The sequence below is a fragment of the Ananas comosus genome, linkage group 8 (assembly GCF_001540865.1).
Source record: "Ananas comosus cultivar F153 linkage group 8, ASM154086v1, whole genome shotgun sequence".
In the NCBI taxonomy this organism is placed as follows: domain Eukaryota; kingdom Viridiplantae; phylum Streptophyta; class Magnoliopsida; order Poales; family Bromeliaceae; genus Ananas; species Ananas comosus.
Window position 1 is genome coordinate 4,276,428 of NC_033628.1, and position 22,506 is coordinate 4,298,933.

Consider the following 22,506-nt stretch of genomic DNA (forward strand, 5'->3'; position numbering starts at 1 on the left):
CCTATGGGTTTGAGTGTCCCCACCTGGTTATATAGTATTTAATCCAATGGTTAGAGAAATAATGAATAAGAGTTGATCCAAAGCTTAAAACTGGTAGCAACATGGGATTTTGCTACTAATAGTAGCCCAGTCCCAACTATATATAGTATTATAATATATATATATATAAATGCTATGATTATTAAGAAAGGAAGAGACGAGAGAGAGAGGATTAAGAGATAGTAGGGCTAGACATAACTTTTACAAGTGAATACCCAAGTGATACTTATGTGTTTTTTTAACCATTTGATTTATTTTTTGATGTACAAATAGCCTTTAGATCAAACACTATTCTACCTACCCCACCTAATCACACCTACCACCATCATCTCAACCTTCACATCTCTCCATCCAATGGGCTAAAACACACAATAATCACTTGGTGATACTTTTACAAGTGATTCTAGCTCTACTCTATATATATAATATATATGCTTATTATACTATTATCAGTATGATCGCCTCGTACTCATACAGTTGTTTTCCGATGAAGATGCTTTCCGAATCGACGATCGCCACACACGTTAACCGTTATTCTAGATATGTTGACACCCCAATAGATTCCACATCGAATGGGAATGGGTTGTCATTGGGTTTATAAGAGACTTAGACACTAGTAATAATAACTGGGCTTAAGCATTTTGGGCCGGTTGTTTAGGTCACAAGTTATTGTTGCTAGTGGGCTGGATCGTTTAGCAGTTGCGTATCAGAAGCGTCCATGCCAGCTGGACAGTGTATGGCAGTCTTCGCTGAGCTAGGGTCTGGATGACGGGCTAGCGAGACGAGTCTCACATCGCCTGGTGATCTTGGGCTGTGTGTGTGATTAGACTGACGAGGACGTCAGGGCCTTAACGGAGGGAGTCTGTGATACCCCAATAATCCCACATCGGATGGGAATGGGGTTGTCATTGGGTTTATAAGAGACTTAGACACTAGTAATAATAACTGGGCTTAAGCATTTTGGGCCAGTTTTTTTGTCCAACGAGTTATTGTTGCTAGTGGGCTGGGTCGTTACACTAGAGCATTTAAAATGTTTAGAAATCAAATTTTATAATTTTTCGACATCATTTACCTTACGATCAAAAGGTCACATAATTGACAATTTTTAACGCCCGGTATGGGATATGTGCTAGTTTGACGGTATAAAAGAATCGAAATTAGTTGAATTTCTGGTAAAGATAAAGATCAATAACTCTAATTTTAAATTGAAGAATCCGATCATCCATTTTTAAGGCGTCGTTCGATTTTGACTGTTCATTTTAAACCCGCTTGATGAAGTTTCTTATGATTTTGAAAAATTACGAAATTTACTTTCTAGAAGTTTCAAAAATACTTTAGATCATATTTAATGGAGTGGATTGTTTATTCGTAAGCACTAATTTAATGAGTTTTAGAATTACAATTTAGGCATTACTTTTATATCAATATATAAAAAAAATTACAAATTGGTAAATATTCAAATTCAATATATTTAATATGTTTAAGGAATTTTAGAATTTCTTTAATTTAGACATTAATTTTGTCTTACTAAAAAATTTTGAATTTAGGTAAATATTTAAATTCAACGTATTTAATATGTTTAAGAAATTTTTGAATTCTCTCTAGTTTAGAAATTAATTTTTATCACTCTTTAAAAAAATTGAAACTGGATAAAAATTTAAATTCAACATATTTAATATGATTAAGGAATTTTAGAATTCCTCTAATTTAGACATTAATTTTGTATTATTATTTAAAAAAAATTAATATAGTTAAATATTTGATTCAAAAGGAATATAGGGTATAATTCAAATTTATTCTCAGAATAGAGTTGTCCGAGCGAAATTAATTCAAATTTTAATAGTAAAAATTGATCTTTTAAAAGTAATGAGATCATGTATTATAATTTAGAATATAAACTGAAAATAAATTTTTAGTTTAGAATCTAAACAGTATATAGAAACCACCTATAAGTTTAAACATTATATTGCAATTTAAACTTACGGCTGAACAAATCTAGACTATATAATTTAAATTTTAAGCTTATAATAAATCTCCACCATAGAGTTTTAATAAAATAAACAAAATTAAGACTGTAGATAAATTAAATAAATCTATATAGAACAAATCTAGGCTATTTGTATATTTTATTAATTTGATTAGTCTAACTGATTTGATTTATTAAGCTAGTTTTGATTTTTACCTTCAAAATTTTTAAGCTTTTAGTCAAATTTCAAAATTTTAGTTCCTTACATTTTAGTTTGCAATTAGCTTGCTAACTAATTTTAATTAATTAAGTTAGTATCAATGATTTAAAAATCAAATTGAACCGACTAGTTCGAGCGGTCAAACCATAATCCAATCTATCATGTGGTTCGGTTCAATCCTTCAAATTGTATAAGTTTAAGAATAGTTTTGAACCATTAGAGATAACAAATGTTTCAAATAATGACATTTTATAACAATCAGAATCGATAATAAATATTTTAAATGGAAAAATTAAAAAGGTTAAGATTAGTGGTTTTTAAAAAAAAAGTAATGATTAGGGATTAATGGTTAGCGATGTCAACGGGTTAGATTCAAGTCAGGTTTCAAAAATCTAAAACCGAGCCCGGCTATCAATTCCAAAACTTGCATCCAAATTTGACGAATTTTAAAATATAGAAGTTTTGGATTAGTATTAATGATTTATACAGTATATTTAGTATTTAAAACTAGATTGAACCGACTGGTTCGATCGGCCGTCAGAGCGTAATCCAATCGATCAAGCGGTTTGGTTTAACCCTTTGAACTGAATAAGATTAAAAATAATTTTGAATATTGTTTTCTAATTCTTTAGCCATCACGAATTTCAGAAAGTTATTAATGTCAAGACTATGTGATAAAATTTTAAAATTCTCATCCTTCGAACTAGAAATAAAAATAACTACCAAATTAAATCAAAAAAAATAATCTAAATTTTCTTCCTTTAAAAAAAAAAGATTTAGAAAGTAGCAGGTATGGAAATAAATTTTAATGCAGCATAGTTTCTTAAAATTAAAGTCATTTGCAATATAAAAACAATTAAACAAAGAGAAAAAGAAAATTACCTTAATTTGAAGACCATAACTAAATTGGAATATTCAAAATTTATAATCTATCCAAAAATAAAAACTCCTACTTAGATGGAAAGGAATCAAGGATAGATAGGGGAGATAGAAAAAGGAAACAAAGAGGAGAGAGATGTTAGATTAGATAATATCGTAAGGGCAAAATTACTTATTTATCCTAGAGTTAAAAGACCAAAATACTCTTTTTTAGGGTACCTGGTGACCGGTACCTCTCTCAAGTGACTTGTTATTACAGATCACAATTAAATAAAAATTAAATCTAAGCTGTTGAATAGAAATAAATAAACGGCATCCAAAAATAAAAAAGTATAGAAGCATTGCTAGCGGCTATTATACTTTTCTTTTCTTTGAGAGAGAGAAATAGGTAGCACGGTACCCGCTTCGTTTATTTCATTTAGAAATAAACTTAGCTGAAAATGTGAATCAACTAGGATTCGAATTTAGGACCTCGGATACCAACCACCAAGTCCTTTGCCACTTGCTCTAGGGACGGTCGGTCTAGCGGCTAGTACATTTAGACATCATGACATGATTATCTATTACCTATTGTTGACCAATATGTGTGGCTTGTCTGCGGCGGCTCACTATACCCACTGGGAAACACTTTTCTATGTTTTTCACTCCCCCTTCTCTACAAGGAACACGAAAGGTGAGGTCCAGGGCACATCGTGAGGCACGCATTAGATAGCGAATTACTGTATTGAGACATTGGCTACTTGTGCGTAAGTAACTTTGATGACTAGCTTGATCCTTCAGTTTATGTACTACTCATGTGATGTTTAATTTGATGGCTTGGAGTTGTCATGGTTAGGTAGTTAATTAGTTGTTTTCATGGTTATGATGATATTATCATGGGAGTGTTTACATGCTAGTTTTGTTGTCAATTACCTCATGGATTTGATGATGGTTATTCAGCGGCATGCAGTTTTTCTCAATTGAAACATACAAATTGCAAATTTTATTACTTGTGCATTTAGTTTTGGTTGGATCTCAAGTGGTGGATTTGACTTCATGATTAGTTAATGGTTATTTTTCCTAGTTGTTGGTAATTGGGTTGTTTCCTTCCCATGCATGTCTTATTCTCTACTGCATATATATATATAGGTTTTGTAGTTGTTGTAAAGTGATTGTCTGTGAATAATTTGTATTTTGACACCACACGCGCGCGCGGACAGAAGCTAGAGATGCACTTCATGTGAGGGGTCTATCGCGCTTTGGGTCAGGCTCTAAAACTAATTATTTGATCAAGCTTTATGCCCAACTCTAATTGTCATATGAAAAATGATTTTAAAAGTGCTTTTAGAAAAGGAGCTCTAGGCTTGGCATGATCTCTAAATTGTCTACACATAAAATGGTATAATTTCTGAAAATCAATTTTTCGTGCATCATGTATAGTCATCAAAATTAATCTACTAAAATGGCCATTAATTAATATTCAAATATTACATGAGATAAAGATTATTAAAAATTGTAATTTTACCATGTAAACATTTTAGATGTTATAAATTGCATCCAACGAGATCACAGTGATAATAATAGTTTTAAATCCTAGGTGTTTTTTTTTTTTTTTTTTTTTTTTTTTTTTTTTTTTTGATATATAATTTTTTCTTTAACATTTCAAAGAGCAAGACTCAACAGCAATGTTAATTAGCTATCTAGCGTATGTTTGGCTTTGCCTGAATGCCTTTTTTTATGCTGCTTTGCAACCATAAGAAGTTGGAAATGAATTCCTATTCTCTTTTTCCAGGGCGGCGCAATTTAGAGAGGTATTAACGAAAAAACTAGCTAGTAGGACTTTTCCACAAAGGTATGCTGCTGAAAAAGTATTTTTGCAGAAACTCTAATAAGTGAGCAAACAAGATCACAGTTGCTGGATAAAGCAATATGTCGGGCTAATTTGGCTAATTACAAATTGTTCGTCAATTTCATTTAAAATACTAAATCTACAATCAAATTAAAAAGAGAGTTGTAATTTCACAACTCTGCATCCTAGCTAAGATTCAGATAATTTCTTCTCAGCTTATAATATCAAAAAAGAAGCGATGAAACTACAGGAAAAAAATTGGTTCTTGTATTAGTGACGTTGTAAGATGTGATGAGTCAGAAGAATTAAGCTTTCCCCATTATTTTTTTGTTTTCCGTGCCGGAAAATAAAAAGAAAAAAAAAAGCCTTTGCGGTTCCATTATTACATATTTATTAGAGCATGATGTAGTTATCTCGGCTATCAACATATAATCCTTACATACTACGACCTTTCCGGTTCATTTCCTGGATCTTTGTCCTCCCCGACGGTGCCATGGGAGCCCACACAATTTTTTAATTACTCTACCGAACACAAACAGGATCCATGTTTGCAGATTTTTATTGCTCTACCAAACGCTAAGAAAAGAACATTTATTGCCCTACCAAACGCAAACACACAAACAGCTGGGATGCATGCTGCCGCGTGTATCGAGTATCGACGTCCAAGCTAAATATAACATAACATAACATAAAAAGCATCTGCACAACTTTATTACATACAGATTGTCTCATTTTATTTTTTTAATGGACCAAACAAACAGATCCTTATTGTTATTATTATTACTTACTTATATCCCTCGGTAAATTTAACAATTATCTCCCGATATTTTATATATATATATATATAAAGAAAAAAAAAACCAAAAAATTACGAGCTTATATTCCCGATCGACTCCGTATCCTTCTCGACAGCCATCCACACTCATTTACACAGCCCCGTCCACTTCTCAGCGCGACCCACTCCGACTACTACTATCATTATTATTATTATTAGATATATTATATATATATATATATTTAAACTAGCATCATACATACATACCATACATACATAATCCTAATAACATCGCCAACAGCGCGAGAGGAGGGCGGTAACGCCTCACTTTGAACGGCGCGAGTTGCAGGGGGAGGGGCAGGACCATATATATATATATATATATATATATATATCGCATCACATCACGGCGCACGCGTTGGGGTTCTCGTCGCTGAAGATCTGCGGCGCGTGCCCCATCTCCACCCTGTACCCGTACGGCGCGTAGTAGTCGTACCTATTCACCTCCGCCGACGCCGGAGCCGCAGGTGGTGGAGCCGCCGCTCCCTTCTCCCCTCCGCCTCCGCCTCCGCCGCCGGCGCCCTTCTCGTCCTTCTTCTCCTCCTTCTTCTTATCGCCCCCTCCTCCCCCATCCCCCTTCTTCTCCTTCTCCTTGTCCTTGTCCTTGTCCCCCTTATCGCCTCCGCCCGCGTCCTTTTTGGCGGGGACGATCTCGACGCTGCGCCGGAACTTCTGTTGGAGGTACGAGGGGAGGGTGTTCACGTCCATGGTGCCCTTGACCGTGATCAGGTCCTTCGCCGCGTCCACCGTCACCTCCTTCACCCCTGCGCCGCACAACCGCTAACTATTATTAATTTAACTTCACATAAGAAAAAAAGAAACCCTAATAATAAATATTATTATAATATAGCACACGAGCAGTGAGTTTCTAGAGCGTCGCGGTCGATTGATGATGATTACCTTTCACTTTGTAGATCCGCCTCTTGATTCGGTCGATGCACCCCTCGCAGTGGAGCCGGATCTTGAGCATCACTGTCGACTCCGGAGGCTATAAAATTTTTTTTAAAAAAAAAAAAAAAATTAAGAAATTAATACCGATGAATTAATTAATTAATTAAAAACCACCAATAGGTTAATTAATTGATAAAATAAATAAATAAATAAATAATTGGGCACCTCTTTAGGCTTTTGGTCGTCGCCCTTGGCGGCGGCGGCAGCGGCGGCGTCTTTCGGAGGCTGCTTGGGGGGGTCGGCGCCGGGTTTCTTGTCGCCGCCGACTTTGTTATCCTTATCTTTTTTGGGTGGGTTTGCAGGGGAGACGAACTCCACCTTCCTCTTGGTTTTGGCCTCGATCCTCTCCTTCACCTCCCACGGATCCGCGGGGCCCGTCACCGTCACCCTGTTGCTCCCCGCGTCCGCGGATACCGCATCCACCCCTGCGCAACGGGCGAGAAAGTAATTAAGCGCGAATTCTTCAAGAAACCGAGAAAATCGGAACAAGGAAGAGCGAGCACAGGGGAATAGAATCGAATAGGAATAGGAATAGGAACCTGGGAGGGATCTGATGGCCCTTTTGACCTTCATGGCGCAACCCTCGCAGTGCAGATCCGTCCTCAGGACGATGATCGGCGGGGATTCGTCCTTCTTCTCCTTCTCCTTCTTCTTGTTCTCCGCACCCCCATCGCCCTTATTCTCCTTCTCCTTTTCCTTCTCCTTCTCCTTCTCTCCCCCCTTCGGTTTCTCCTCCTACATACAACATATTCAAGAAACAACCCATCATCATTACGAACCGAATCGAATCAATTAGCTAGGGTTTATGCGAAGAGGAAGAGAGGAGAAAGACGACGAGGCGAAACCCTTACCTCACCCATGCGTCTCTCTCTCTCGCTCTGTGACTCTCGTCTCTCGCTTTCGCTCTGTTTGTGCGTATCCGTAGCGCTTGAAGAGGGGAAATTAACCAGGGGAGGGGGGAGGGCTTAAATAGGGAGAGGGAGGCCTCCGTGTTCGGATCGGATCCGGAGAATCCGATCGTGCGTTTAGACCCGCTCATGGGCATCATTTGTATGGTAATGGTTATGTGCGGCCATCATGTCATCACCATGCCATGTATGTTACTTAAATGCGCTCGTGCTACCAAAAATAAATAAATAAATAAACTTTTTCCGTTTTGAAGTAGCCGCCTCAATTTTAGTAACTTTTATCAAATTTTAGAATTGAGTCATTTTAGTCAAATAAAGTATAAATTTTATCAAATTTATTAATATTTTATTCATTTTAACATTTTGAATTATTTTAAGTGAATAAAATTTGACCAATAAAAAAATTAGTAATGAATAAATTAATTTAATTTTATAAATTTTTTAACTGAATTATTAATTAGTATAATAAGAGTTAACAGGACCGTTCCCCCATAACCTTTGTCTGATTTTTTCAGTTTGGCACAGAATATATTTTTTATTATTAAATTTTTTATTTTTATTTTGTCACAATTAGGTTTTATTTATTTTGATACAATATTCGACAATATCAACTCCAATAAATTTTCACCTATTCATATGAACTAAGGTCATAATCTAGCAACATTCGATTCATCTTTTCACTCACTTTTTTTTATTTTTTTTTTTTAAGAGTTTGGTTGGTAATATGTCTAATTCAATGCCAAAAATATCAAATGCTTTGAAAGAGACCACAAATATCATGTACAAAATTGAAATGATCATAAATGCGGAGAACAATGTTAAAGATGGTGAGATTTGACTTGATGTAATGAGCAGCATATGACAAAAAAAAGTTAGGGATTAAAAATAAAAAGTGATAAAAATTAGTGCAATTAATCTGCCACTACAAAGAAAAAAAAATCTGTTATTACAAAAAAAAAAAAAAAATGTGTAGAGAAATAAAAAATCAACTAAACATTGAAGTCCAGTAACGCCATTTAACTCTATTAAAATTAGAGAAATGCTAAATCTACCACCAGAAAGGCTCGTAACTGTCACAATTTCTTATTTAACAAATTGTAGAATTGACTTACTCTCTTTAATTTTTTTTTTATTAAAAACACAAAATTATAATTCAAAATGAATTATAACCCTAGCACTGCTATAAAAATTAGGATTAATTGCATATAGCTTCCTGAAAAAATATAGCAAATTAATTATAAATATATCCATACAAAATTCAACTTTTTTATGTTATTCTTGTGAAAGTCCTAATATTGTCAAATATGCCCCTATCATTAGAATTCGTTAAAAAAATTTAGTTAACTATAGATAAAATATTTAATATCCTGGTTAGTTACTAAGATAAATTAATATTTTTATCCATATTATATTATACTTTTTTCTCTCAATCAAAACCCTTGCAATGGGACTCTTCTTCTTCCTCCTCCTCTCTCTCCTACATGCTAGTTTCAAACCGGTAACTAGAATTTCTCCGTCCCCATCCATTCAGGACACGTGTTGCTTCACCCATGACGAAAGCGTGTTGCTTTTCCATTCAATTTTTCTATAATTTTTTTATTTTGCTCAAAAGAAAAGGTTTAGGACAAAAGAAGTACTAGAAGAGGTTGCAACAATGATGAATTAATTAGGTTGGGTTTTAAAAAAGAAGAAGATGAGCATTGAAAATTTTTTGGGGGACATTTTTGTACAATTAGAGCAGTTCGGGCTTTTGGAGGGATATATTTGTGATGACAAAATTAGCATTTCACTTATCTGCTGTTAAAAAATAAGTAGTTATCTAACGGCAACAAACCAGTATGAACAAATATGAATATTACTAGACTTTTGCATAAATAACATAAAAAATTTAATTTGTAAAAGTATATTTGTAATTTGTTAAGTTTACAGAAAACTATACGCAAGGGCTTTTTTTGCATTTAGACCCCTGGCAAATTTTTATTTTAAAAATAGCCCTGTCAAAATTTAATTTGCAAAAATGGCCCTGGGCCTGCCACGCAGGCGCCACGTCAGCGCCACGCGGGCAGGGCCGAGATTGTGTGTTAAGTTGAACACGGTGAACCATTCACCGTGTTCAAACACAGTGCGTGTTTAGTACGTATTTTTTATATATTGAAAAGAGGAATAAGGAATAGGGATGTCAATAGGTATGGATATCCGAAATATTATCCGAATTCAAACCCGAATAAATTATATATATATATACATAATTTATTTTTATTTATTTATACAATATATAAAATATTTAATAATTTTTATTCCTTAGATCTTCATCTAACCCAGCGAGTTTTAAAAATCTATACAGTTGGATGAAAATTTAAGAAATAAAAATTATTAAATATTTTATATATTGTATAAATAAACAAAAATAAGTTACGTATATATATATAATTTATTCGGGTTTGGATTCGGATAATATTTTGGATATCCATACCTATTGACATCCTTACTCCTTATTGATTTTGTTTCAATATTATAAAAAATACGTACTAAACACGTGAACCATTCACCGTGTTTAACACGTGAATGATTCAAACCGTATTCCACTTAATACTCTGGTCCAGTCTCTGCCCGCGTGCCGCTGACAGGGGCTGTCGTGCAGGCCGACAGGACCATTTTTTGTAATTTTAAATTTTGATAGACTATTTTTAAAATAACAAAATTTGGCATCAGAGGAACTATTGTAAAAAAAGCCCTAATACCCATTAACCCCAAAAATGAATAGGTTCCACATTTTCGAAATGATTTGGCATTCGAGGGGTCTCGGATACAATTTTAATTATGAGCATTCCTATACACATGGTCGACACAAGCAGGCTGGGTCGCGCAGACAGTTGGTCCGTACATGATGAGGTGCGGAGAGGGAGTACAGACCAGCTGAATGCTGCCACGTGACGTATCATTTGTCGGAGTTGCTCGCCTACGCAAAAACCCCCCGAGCCCGTTCAAGAACTCATCAGCAAACAAACCCGCTCATTGACAACCGAGCCGTCGATCTCAGAACGCTACCATTTTTTTTTAATCTCCACGTCTAGCAGCACGTTTCTAGCTTTTTTTTTTTCTTTTTTTTTTTTTTTTTAGCTCGGTATAGATTCAAACTTCCAAAGGGAGGAGGACGAAGGTTCGGTCCACCGATGAGTTTGGCGAACCTGGTCTAGGGAATAATTCCCTGCTCCGCTGGACGAGTCCGGCACGTCGGCGCCTCTTTGGTAAGTTTCCCGCGAGGCGGATGCTCTTTTGAAATGACCAAAATGCCCCTGACGTGTCCACGAGCCGTGCCGGGCTATGGCCGCGGTGGTAAGGACAGGACGGTAAAAATTGGTGCGGCGGTTCAAAGGCACGTCACGTGACTGCCACGTGAATGAAATTTCGCGCCAACTTCGAAATTAGAAAGGCACTAATGGGCCCAGTGGACCGGGTCCATAAAAGGTGGTGGGCCTAAACCTGCTTCTCTAGCCCAGGGTGTTTCGGACTAGTTTCCACCACCTTTTCTTTTTCTTTTTTTCTTTTTTGTTTTTTGTTTACATTTGTTTATTATTTTATTTATATATTAAGCATTACTATGAATACCTCATTTAGGTTCCCCATAATGTTGTAGATAACATGACAGCATCATTAATGTACCCTAAACATCATTACTAGATCCTAAGTATCATCGCTAACCCTAAGTATCAAATTCTAATCTTGCAAATTTTGTATTAGGGCCAGTGATTCAAAGACTTACCAATCCATATTTTGGACTGAATTTAGAATCGCTGACTTACTAACTCAACCGAGATAGGTTGACAGTTTTTACAAAGTTAGACTCTGTTTGCAATTATTAAATATCCAGTATCATCAAAAATACAAGTAGAAATGAAGCATCAGAAATTACATATTGAGTTTAATTTAGATCCGAACTTAAAAAATTATAAACTAAATTTCAAGCTGGTCCAATAAGCTTATAAATTGAAACATAAACCAAGCATCTGTTAATTAAAATTAGAAATATAACTGAGACAGCATTATACCCCGAAGTTAGAAAAATAAACTACTAACTGATATATATAGATATATATATATATATATATATATATATATATATATATATATATATATATATATATATATATGCTGAGACAAATGTAATAAATAATGTCCAAAATTCTAGTAAAAAATAATCAATATAAACCTACTTAACTGCAAAATGACGTATAATTTACCGTTAATTAGTATCGTAGCTCAACAGCTCAACACGAATGAATTAATGTCATAATATGTATAAATATAGTTACTATGTAGGAGTGATTCCATACCCCCAAGCCAGTAAATATTAGAACTTTCACCATGCATCAGTGCTAGATCTAGCATGGTACAAGTTGAAGTCATGCCAAACTCCTACTATTATTTAATTTCCTTTTGTTTAATCAAAGTTCATATTATGGGTCTGTTAAAAAGTTTTGAGGCCAAACGTGAGGAAAACTGTTAAATATAAAATATATAAACGTGGTAAGCTTTTGGAGAAAATAATTGTTTCATTTAAACAAAAACGATTACATGTTTCGTATAATTTAATTTGATAACAAAGTATGAGGTTCTGAGCTCGAGTTATGCCGGATTCTAGTATAATTAATTTTCTTCCGTTTAAGTCAAGTCCACATTATGAGTCAATCAAAAAATTTCAAGTCTAAATATGAGAAAAATGTTAAATATAAAAAATATAAAAATACTATCCTCTGTCAGCTTAATTTTTTAGAAAACCAAGGTGAGTTTCATTTAATTTAATAGTACGAACTAGCGCATTGTAGAACACGTACTTTATACTATAATGAGTTCTTGAATGCAAGAAAAAATCTCAATAAATGTCGCATTTAAACTCTGAAATTGATTTTTTTTTTTTCTGGATCCTATTAATCGTGTGAAAATATATATATATATATATGTAATTAGCAGCATTTTAAATTAACGGCCAAATAGTTTTAGGGCAATCAAAGAAATAAAATATAATTATACAAGAAGGCCTAATCTCTGGATTGATTTTGAAATTTGTTACGATTGAAGAGCAAGACCACAAGAACAGATAGGAAAAGATAAGTAATGTGCTAGTTAAGAAATAGAGTTTCCTCAAACTCAACTTTTTAAATAGTTACCGACCTTTCCTACTACAAGCGGCCAAAGATTTGATGGTTGATACCCGAAGTCTAAAGTTTGAATCCTAATTAATTTACATTTTCAGCTAAATTTATTTTTTTTAAAAAATAAACGAAAAGAATAGCATGCTATCTTTCTCTCTAAAAAAAAAAAAAACCTTTTTAAGTAATTCTTACCAAAAAAAAAAAAGCAAAATAAAGAGGAAGAAGTGGCGTTCAAAACAAGGTAAGGAGTTTTTTCGATTAACATCGGAAATAAATGCGAGAATAGCACTATTCGAGGAGGGTGAGGGCAAATTGGTCTTAACAGGCTATCCCACGATAATCGTTTTTTATGAGTATAAAATATGTCATGTAAATTTCAACATGTTTGACAAAATAACTAAGATCAAATTAATGACTTATTTTATATATCTAGTTGTTATCCTAAAACCAAATACAGTGTTGCAACAAACTAAAAAAAATATAACAAGCTCCTATTTCGGGCCCATTTTGGAAAGCACTTTCGTAGAAATCCTTCTATTTTGAAAAACAGAATTTGCGGAAAGCGTATAATTTTTTCTTTTTTGTAAACCTTGCCTGAAATATGCACCCGCCGCACGTACACAGTATCATCTGTCCACACAGACAGAGTCTTCTCTATACATGCACGGTGTGGAAGCACAGATCAGTAATCACAAGTAATCAAAACAAGATAGTTTCATTAATCAACTACTAATAAATCCAAAATCATAATCCATAATTCACTAAACCACTACAATAGGAAAAACCCAATATTTCAACTAAACTCAAACCATAATAGTAACATACGAACATCTCCACAATATCAAATGAAAAAAAAGAGTAAATTCGAGACTACAATAAGGTCCATAGCACGAACTGTCTAGATGCTAACTAACCGTGTTCTCACTCAGAGAATGCTATGTGAACATTCCAAAAGAGGGCAAAAGAGGGCCATAAATCATATACCTATCCATGCAAGGATTTAAACTACCCATTTGGATTTTTCATAAGATTAACGTAAAAATATTAGTGTCTTTAGATGAGTAAGGTATAAAATTTACACCCAATTAATTTTTAGATGCAAGGATAACATTTTTTTTTTTTTTTTGAGAGATATAGGTAGCATGCTACCCGCTTCGTTTATTTCATTTAGAAATAAATTTAACTAAAAATGTGAATCAACTTAGATTTGAACTTAGGACCTCGGATACCAACCACCAAGCCTTTTACCACTTGCACTAGAGACAATCTATTTTAAAAGAGTAATGTTTATCTCTACATTCTAACAGAACATAAATCTTGTACCTGTTTATCCAAGAGCCAACTTTTAGCCCTTGTCTTGCCATATTTTTTTAATATTAAAACTACTTTTTTTTTTGAATCATTATATTAGCCTATTAGGAGAAGCAAATCTTACATAATTTTCTTTCCACGTAATAAATCCTTGCTTTCGAAGCCCCATCTTGGGCTTGGTCCGGCCCAACCGAAAACCCGGCCCGGTGGAAACCCAACCCGGTAGAAAGAAAAGAAAACCCCGTCCACTCTCCTCTCCCTCCCAGGCGCTTGTTTTAATTATCGCCCTCTCAAAGCGACTCCGCAATTCTCAACGATCTCCCTCCCTTTCCCTCTCTCCCTCCCTCTCTCTCTCTCTAGTGGCCGAGCCATGGTGAGCGCTCGTCGCCGAGAGGACGACGATGGGGGCAAGAGCTCGGCCTCGGCGAGGGGCTTCCCCGGGGCCGGGCCTGGGCGCGCCTCCCGGGGCGCGGCGGCGGCGGCGATCTCCGGTGCCCCCTCGGCGTCCACGAGCGCCAGCGCCGGCTCCCCCTCCGCCCTGAGCGAGGCCGCGGCCGCCGCGGGGAGCGACAAAACCTCCGCCGATCCGCACGGCCCCGATGCCCTCCCCGACGACGACGACGATGCCGCCGACGCCGCTCCGTCGCCGCAGGGGGCTGCAAGGTTTGTGCATAATTTCTTACTGATGTATGTAGTATGGCCCCTTCTCAGTATGCTTGTTGGATTGAATTTGCAAATGAGAGGAAGGTTTTTGGGGATCTGTTAATAAGGTGTGTATTTGCTGCTCGATCAATTGTGGGGATTCAGTAACCTAATAATTCGCAGTGTTAAAGAGAAGTATTGGGTGCTTTGATGTAGGAGGGATCCTGTTTCCAAGATTAAGATGCAATCTACTGATCGTTAGTGTAGAAGAGACTACATATGCAGATTGGAAAAAGAAACTGATTGTAGGTTAGTGTGATCTCTTTTGCTGATTGACGGTTTGATGCAGGACTAAATGTCGGATGAAAGTATCTAGTTCGCGCTGTTTCACTATCTTGAGAATGTAATACTTTGGAAGATAGTAAGTAACAGTATTGACGGGTTGCGGATTGCCCGGGATATTACAGAGAACTTGTGGGACAGTAATTAATCCTGGGGTTGTTTCATTGTGTTCATGATTCCTAGTTTAGCTGGAAGTTCTTGTTTTTGTTTGTCATAGTATACTTAGATTGCATCATTATGATGTAAAGCATCTTAGGACTTGGCATTTCATCTTTAGAGTTGCATAATCTAAAGCAAGAAGAAGAAGCAGCACTAGAAGCACGTAGATCCAGTTGAATGACACTAGGTTCCACTCAAAAGGATTTGGAACCAAATCCTTCCTTTTCGCAAAATTGATGTTCGGGCATTTTATTCAACAAAAACAGTGACAATAGAAATATTCTAGATTATTTGAATCTATTAGAAGCAAAATTTTTATAAATTTTTATTGTGGTTTGCTTATGCATCAAGTCATCTCGAATTTCACAATTTTAATGGATTGACAAAAATGTGTTCATTAGTTTAATGGTTAAATATGATTCAATAAGTTAGAAATTTGTTAGAACATACTTTTAGATGCCTTGATCGAGAATATTGACTTTGATTTTGATTATAGGAATCATATGTGCTATGTTTTAGAAGCTTATTCAATTTAGACTGTTCATTTTTGTCTCTTTTCAATGCATAGAAAAAGAAGTATTGAAAATTCATGATTTTTTGTTTCTAGTACCTTCAAATACTCTTAAATCAATTCGAACAGCACGGATTTTCGATTAAAACATCCTGCATCAACTAGGAAGGATCTGGGGTCAAATCCTTTTGTGTGTATCCTACCTTTATTCTGTCTAGTTTGAACTAAAGATATTTTTGTTTACCCTGTACCATTTTTTTAGCTGGTGGTTTCAAATTCTTTACTCCTGTTTGAATAACTAATGGCATCCTGATCATGCGTGAAGAGTTATTCTATGGATTGATCCGTTCCTATTACTAAAAGATTGGGATAGGCTTCCTTGTATCAATTCTATGCTCTGTGTAGATTTGCAGCAAAATGCTAGTCCAATGTGTTTGTTGTAGTAAGTAATCACTTCGAGTATCCTGTTTTGTGTTGTTTCCTTTAAGAGGTGAAAAGAGGAAACTAGCTTCTTTTGCCAAGGTTTTTCTTCTTAGTTTTCGTTTTCATGTTGGGCTTAGTGACCTTGGCCATGGAATTTAACGAAATTGAGTTTTTTGAGCAGCGGAAAGAAGAAAAAGAGGGGAGCCCGGGCCGTTGGAGGTGATAAAAGTGGGAGGGGACTTCGCCAGTTCAGCATGAGAGGTAAGTGGATAATGCTTCCTAAATGTGGTATATATGCATATCCTTTTATCTTAGGAAGATGTTTAACGTTTCATGCAGAGACTATAAAACCCTTTGATTTTTTCTAATCCAACATGTACATTTTTTTTAAAAAAGTTTTTTTTCTGTTATCTTGGAATGGCAATTAATCTGAATCTCTTCCCCTATTCTAAGATTATTGCACTATTTCCCGTTCTTTTTTCATGCTGTATTATGGGTTGGTATGGTGAAGTTGTTTGATATTGGTTACCCATCAATTTGTTCTTTTTGAGATAGTCTTAGTTATCTCTACTTCTCTGTTTCCCATGTTTTGATCATGCAAATTGTGCTCAGTTTGCAAGAAAGTGGAAAGCAAGGGGAGAACCACTTACAATGAGGTTAGCCTTTCTCTTTCGTTCCCTTCTTGTGTTATTTTAAATGTTCTGACTGTCATACTTACTTTTACCTGAATGTTATCTGTATTTTCTACTGTACTAGGCAAATTTAGTAGTATTAGAATTTCTGTGCCATCCTTTTTTGAGCAAGGTGTTTCCTTAAAGCTGGATGATTAGTAATGTGGATCCTTTTGCCTTTGTTTAGAGCTATTTGCAATGACTAGTGATAACTAACATTGTTAGTTTTAAATTCTTTGATGCTTTCTATTTTGTTCCTCAGCCTTTACATTGATGTGCCTAACTTTCTGAACTTATTAAGTGTTTACATACAATCCCGGCAGATCAAATGTTCATTTATAGCTCAGTTAAGAAAAGTGCTTCCCATAACACTTTATTTCAACTATTATACTTTTCATTTTAATCATCTACAAACCAGCTAATCAGTCTTGTAAAAAAAGTTGCATGGGCTACAATAGCACATAATATTCATGTCACACAATACTTTTCAGGTAAAATGTATGGAACTTACTTGAATTATGGCCTGTTTTGATCTGACTACCTAGCCTTTAAAAATTCCTCACGGTTCAATTTGTTTGAATTAGGCATTTGTTAGCTTTTCTCTTCCAAAAGTCGGATATACTGTTTACTTCAATGAGAATGTAGATAAAGTATTCTAATTTAGTCTATTAAAATAAATGGAACATTCAAAGTTTGAAGTAGAAGAGTTTTCAAATAGCTCAAATCAAATATTGAAAGGTGAGGCAGCAAAATTGAAGTTTTTGAAGCTTGGGTAGTCAAATCAAAATGGTTGATATCTTAATTTCTAAACCAGATCTGGATTCAGACTTTTATCAGCTTATTCAGATGATTTATAAACATGAAGCTGCCTTGGAATATCAGGAATCTTGTCTTGAGAAATAGCAATCCTGCTTTTAACTTTATTAAAACTAAGCATTTGAAGAAAAATATAATCAGGCCGCCAAGTGGCTGGCAATTGTTGGGCGAAGGAATGGGAACAAATTTGATTGGACAAGATCAGGCCCTCCTGATTTGAATCGCATTTTTAGAGTGGATTTTTGGCCTTAGATGACAGCCAACAGATGCATGTTCCTTTTCATTGGCCTATGGCTGCTTTTTGTTGAATAAAATCAATTAAAAAATAAAGATGATAAGGTAAATGATGTGGAAATATGAAATTCTGCAGTTTGGAACTATAGATAGAGCTGAAGTGAAATGATAGTAATTTGTTCCTTTCGAATCCCAATTGAGTGTATGATATCTCATTGTAAAGCTTACTCTATTTCAAACGTGTCTATTTCAAACATGATTCAGATTTCTATGGATAAATTGATCAAGTCAAGACTATAGTTGCTTCAATTTGGAGTCCAATTCAATTGGATTATCAAATTGATCAAGTCAAGAGTTAACTTGTTCTATTTCAGTACAAGTTTTATCGAATTAGATAAATATGACTGAATACAAATTTGATTAAAATTTGCAGAATTAGATTTAAAAGCAACAAAATTAAAATACTCTGGTATGCAAATTTCTTTAATTGTAAAGCACATGCTAGAATTTTGGAATGATTAAAAAATGCTCGCATTTGTACTCGTTGAGGTAAGTTTTTTTTTTTTTTTTTTTTTTTTTTTTTTTTTATTTCTTGGTTGCTCAGTTCTTTCTTACCTCCTTTAAAGTTTACCAGTTGCCTTACAGGGTTTAGTCTTCTCAAATGATGCTACAATTTCAATCTTAGTTTGTCTTCTCAAATAGTGCTACAATTTCATATTTTAGTATTTCGTGTTTTTGTCTCTCAGGTTGCAGATGAGCTTGTAGCAGAGTTTGTCGATCCTAATAGTAATCTTGTATCCCCAGATAAGGTAGTCCACAGTTCTGCATTAGGATGAATTTGCTGCTTCTTTTCGCTTCTTATATGTTGGAATATGATGTGTTGGTGTTTATTAATGCAGCAACAGTATGATGAGAAGAACATAAGGCGGAGGGTGTATGATGCCTTGAATGTCCTTATGGCAATGGACATTATATCTAAGGACAAAAAAGAAATACAATGGAAAGGCTTACCTCGAACTAGTCAGAGTGATGTCGAAGGATTAAAGGTTTTCTTTATCATATCTTCTAATATCTGATCTTTAGGATCTGACTACATATATGTTTGTTAAAATGACTAGTGTCTAATATATGTGGTATTTCATATGAGTCCATATGGTCAGTCCTAATCCTTACACTTAAAACAGGAAGAATGCATCACTTTGAAAAAAAGGATTGACAAGAAAGCTGCATATTTGCAAGATTTGCAAGATCAGGTATGTTAATCTGCTCATGTTGTGCTGCTCATGTTGTGGGCTGTGCTCATATAAGCTTGTCTCTTATGAGGCACTTGGTTTGCAGACAACCATTCAACCTCCTCAAAATGTTGTAGACAGAAATAATATAGAAAAAGTTCAGATGTGATCTTCTTTTGATGTAAGAATTTGTCTTATTTCTGATACACAACAAAGACAGTATCAAATAGCATGCTGGTTCCTGTTTTAGATGAATTCTAGCATTATTGCATTATTTTTGTGAGAGTTTTGATACCACACATGATTGGTGAATGGGGTAACCTTACAATTTTTTTCTCTGTGAAGTTTATAGGTCTCCAGAACTTGGTCCAACGAAATGAACAGTTATATGGTTCAGGAAATTCTCCTTCTGGTGGAGTGGCTTTACCTTTTATCTTGGTTCAGGTACGGTAGTTTACCTTTTTAGCAGTTTCATTTATTGCAAGGTAGCTGTAAGATCTCTGACCATGATTTTTTGTAAATATTATGTAAGTGTTTCTTCATGAGGTTATGAGAGTCAATTGTTTTCAAATGTTTATAGTGATGATATTCATATGAAATATCAATTTTGGAAGACGCAGGAGAAGTTGGTTTAAAGTTGAGACAGTATTTAGGCTTCTTGCTTTAGTTATTTATTATTGCTGTTCATAGGTCTTCTTACTTTTCTTGGTCACATTTCACTCAATATTTTATTTAAGATACTGCAAGGTTTGTGTCAGGATTCTGTTACAATTGTAAGAAATTCACAATTTCATTGATCCAAAGACTGAAACCAGAATAACTGGTAGTTTAGCAATCTGTGCACTTTCACCATGTATAGTGGTCTAATGCTTTAATTAGATAACTGAGTAGGACATTTGTGTTAATAACATGTTTTGCTTAAAACTAGTCTAGGATATTTGACTTATTTGTAAAACGGGAAGACCAATACCAATATTTATTTGAATCCATTTATCTGATACAAAGAATTCAGAAATAATTTGGCTATCATACTTAAATTTGGGTAAAAATCTTTAAATTGAACTCAGTTTTTCCTAATCATCAACCTTGCTGCAAACATTTAGAATCTTGTACTGAAGAAAATCTTAATAATTAGTAAAAACAAAATTTTCCATATCAACCCTTAGGATTTTAAGATAGGTTGATGCTTAAGTGAAGAACAGTATGTGATTTGCTTCTATATCTTTTTTTAAATGTTCTTGATAGACTTTGCTTGTTCAGCTTTCTAAATCATTTGATATTCAGCCCAATTACTCTGCCTGTGCATTCTTAGGGTAATATATTGCACCAAATCTTCCAAACATGGATAAATCTGGTGGGTTGTGTTACTTAGTGTAGCTACTAACTGTGTTAATCTTTTTCTGAGAAAACTATAAAAACAGATCCGTAATATTAATGCTTGTTGAGTCATTGCTTTATATGAAACTGATGTTAGATTGATATTTTGCTTTATATATTCTTTGGGTAATAACTACATAAATTTCTACTCAACATGCATGAACAGACTCGTCCACATGCAACGGTGGAAGTTGAGATTTCGGAAGATATGCAACTTGTACATTTCGACTTTAACAGGTAATGTAGAGCTATATCTTGAAGTCGTCCCTTGTGGCTTCCTTTTATAGTCAGTAATTATGTTCGTACTTCTTATTTTACGATCCTACTTCTCACAAAAGCATGTAGTAGAGATTTTCTTCTTTGGTTCCTACAATCCAATTGTCCAAATCTACAGTCCAAATTTAGTATTATTCTTGCTACCCTTTTGCACATCGGTCTAAGTAGTTCTGTCGCTGGTATGAAGCTTTCTTCATCTGTTTATGGCTCTTTTTTCTTCTACTGTACTAGCAAACCACCATGCGCAAGGTTTACTGAACTTGAATAAGGGCCTGGTTGGCCCAGATAGATTTTACAGAAATTCTACCGAGTACAGTTGTTTGGCAATGCATTGACTGCTTTTTGTTAATTTCCTGCCCTCCCAATTGCAGACACCACTCACATACATAAATTTCAGAGACTAGCATGTGTTACACACACAAGCTCACACGTGCCTGTACACAAGCTCACACACATGGCCACACGCCCATGCACACATGCACACAAACATTCGTGTGCACAAAAGCACAAGCACACCCACACATGTGGACGCATGCTCAACGTACGCACATGTGAGCACATATGCATGCACATGCGTGCATACTCACACATAGACATGCATATGCATACACGCATGCTAGCATGCACACACACACACACCCACACCCACACTTCAGCACATAGGTACGTGCACGCACATATGAACACAAGCGTGCTCTCGTCCATGCATGCACCACACACAGGCAAAGAAAAATATTTCCTCTGCAGTAGAAGCAGAAGGCTTCAAATCGAAGCTTCAATTGGAACTCGAATGATCATTTTAGCATCACATCACAGAAAAAATTTGAAATTTTCATTTGCCATATACTTAGCTGCTGGTTTTCCTCGAAGGGAAGTAGCTGCAAAAGCCAGGCTAAAAGCCACTAAGGATCTGATTGATTTGGGAATAAAAATGGAATAAGGGCCAAGATTTGGTAAAATCTTGCCTCGCTTTCTGTTGGATTTTACCAAATATTGTCTCCCTTTATTGTTGGAGATTAGCAAATCTTGTCGTCATGTATTGATCTCACCTTTGAAGTTTAAGTTGTTTTCTAGCAAGTTCTTTTCACTAGATTTAATATTCTGACAACAGTATATGTATCATTCGAAATGTAGCACTCCTTTTGAGTTGCATGATGACTCCTATGTACTCAAAGCAATGAGATTCTGTGAAAGTGGAGAAAACAATGATGCCTGTGAGCCGAGTTCACATGCAGCCGAATTCTCGAGCTCGATGGATATATATCAGCAGAATCGCCTGACACTCCCCACAAGGCTAAATACGACAGGAATGATACCAAATTCTCCACCCATTCCAGGTATACTGAAAGGCCGCGCGAAGCATGAACATTAGTGGCTAATTTCTCCAGGATCACTTTGTTGGATCAAGATTCTTGTTCTCTTCATGTTTCTAACCCCCCTTTTTTTTGACTTTTTGTAAAGTTCTTATAATTGATTGATATGTGGGAAAAGCAGCAAAATTTGCTATGCTCTGCAGCAATTTGGGGAATGACAGAGGCGGCTTGAACATTTCGGTGATTGCTGCTTTTGAAAATCAATTTAATCATAATGTCCTTGTATATTATGTCTTTTTTCCTTTTTTTTTACCTGATAGTGTTGCAATCACTAGTTTCTAGTATTCTCAACTATTCTAACTCTGGGTATTCCACTGAAATCACTGAAATGGGTATTATGGTTTCGAAATTTTCATTTTC

General features: G+C 35.2%; 2 protein-coding genes across 3 annotated transcripts; one reads left to right on the forward strand and one right to left on the reverse strand.

Moving 5' to 3' along the window:
• LOC109714457 (heavy metal-associated isoprenylated plant protein 3-like) lies at window positions 5,623-7,689 on the reverse strand. Its single transcript, XM_020239097.1, has 5 exons — window positions 7,570-7,689; window positions 7,258-7,453; window positions 6,884-7,143; window positions 6,668-6,755; window positions 5,623-6,531 (listed from the first exon to the last, which is right to left on the reverse strand). Exons 1-5 carry the CDS (start codon window positions 7,576-7,578, stop codon window positions 6,107-6,109), a joined length of 978 nt encoding a protein of 325 aa, XP_020094686.1. The 5' UTR covers window positions 7,579-7,689; the 3' UTR covers window positions 5,623-6,106.
• On the forward strand, window positions 14,258-22,506 carry LOC109714558 (transcription factor-like protein DPB). 2 transcript variants are annotated; one of them, XM_020239236.1, is made up of 10 exons: window positions 14,258-14,753; window positions 16,349-16,428; window positions 16,780-16,823; window positions 18,635-18,697; window positions 18,788-18,934; window positions 19,073-19,141; window positions 19,466-19,564; window positions 20,664-20,734; window positions 21,908-22,110; window positions 22,235-22,506. In XM_020239236.1, the coding sequence occupies exons 1-10, from the start codon at window positions 14,461-14,463 to the stop codon at window positions 22,249-22,251; spliced, it is 1,086 nt and encodes a 361-aa protein (XP_020094825.1). In that variant the 5' UTR covers window positions 14,258-14,460; the 3' UTR covers window positions 22,252-22,506. The 2 variants fall into 2 exon arrangements, with proteins under 2 accessions (XP_020094825.1, XP_020094824.1); XM_020239235.1 differs by having other exon boundaries at window positions 14,270-14,753; window positions 21,908-22,506.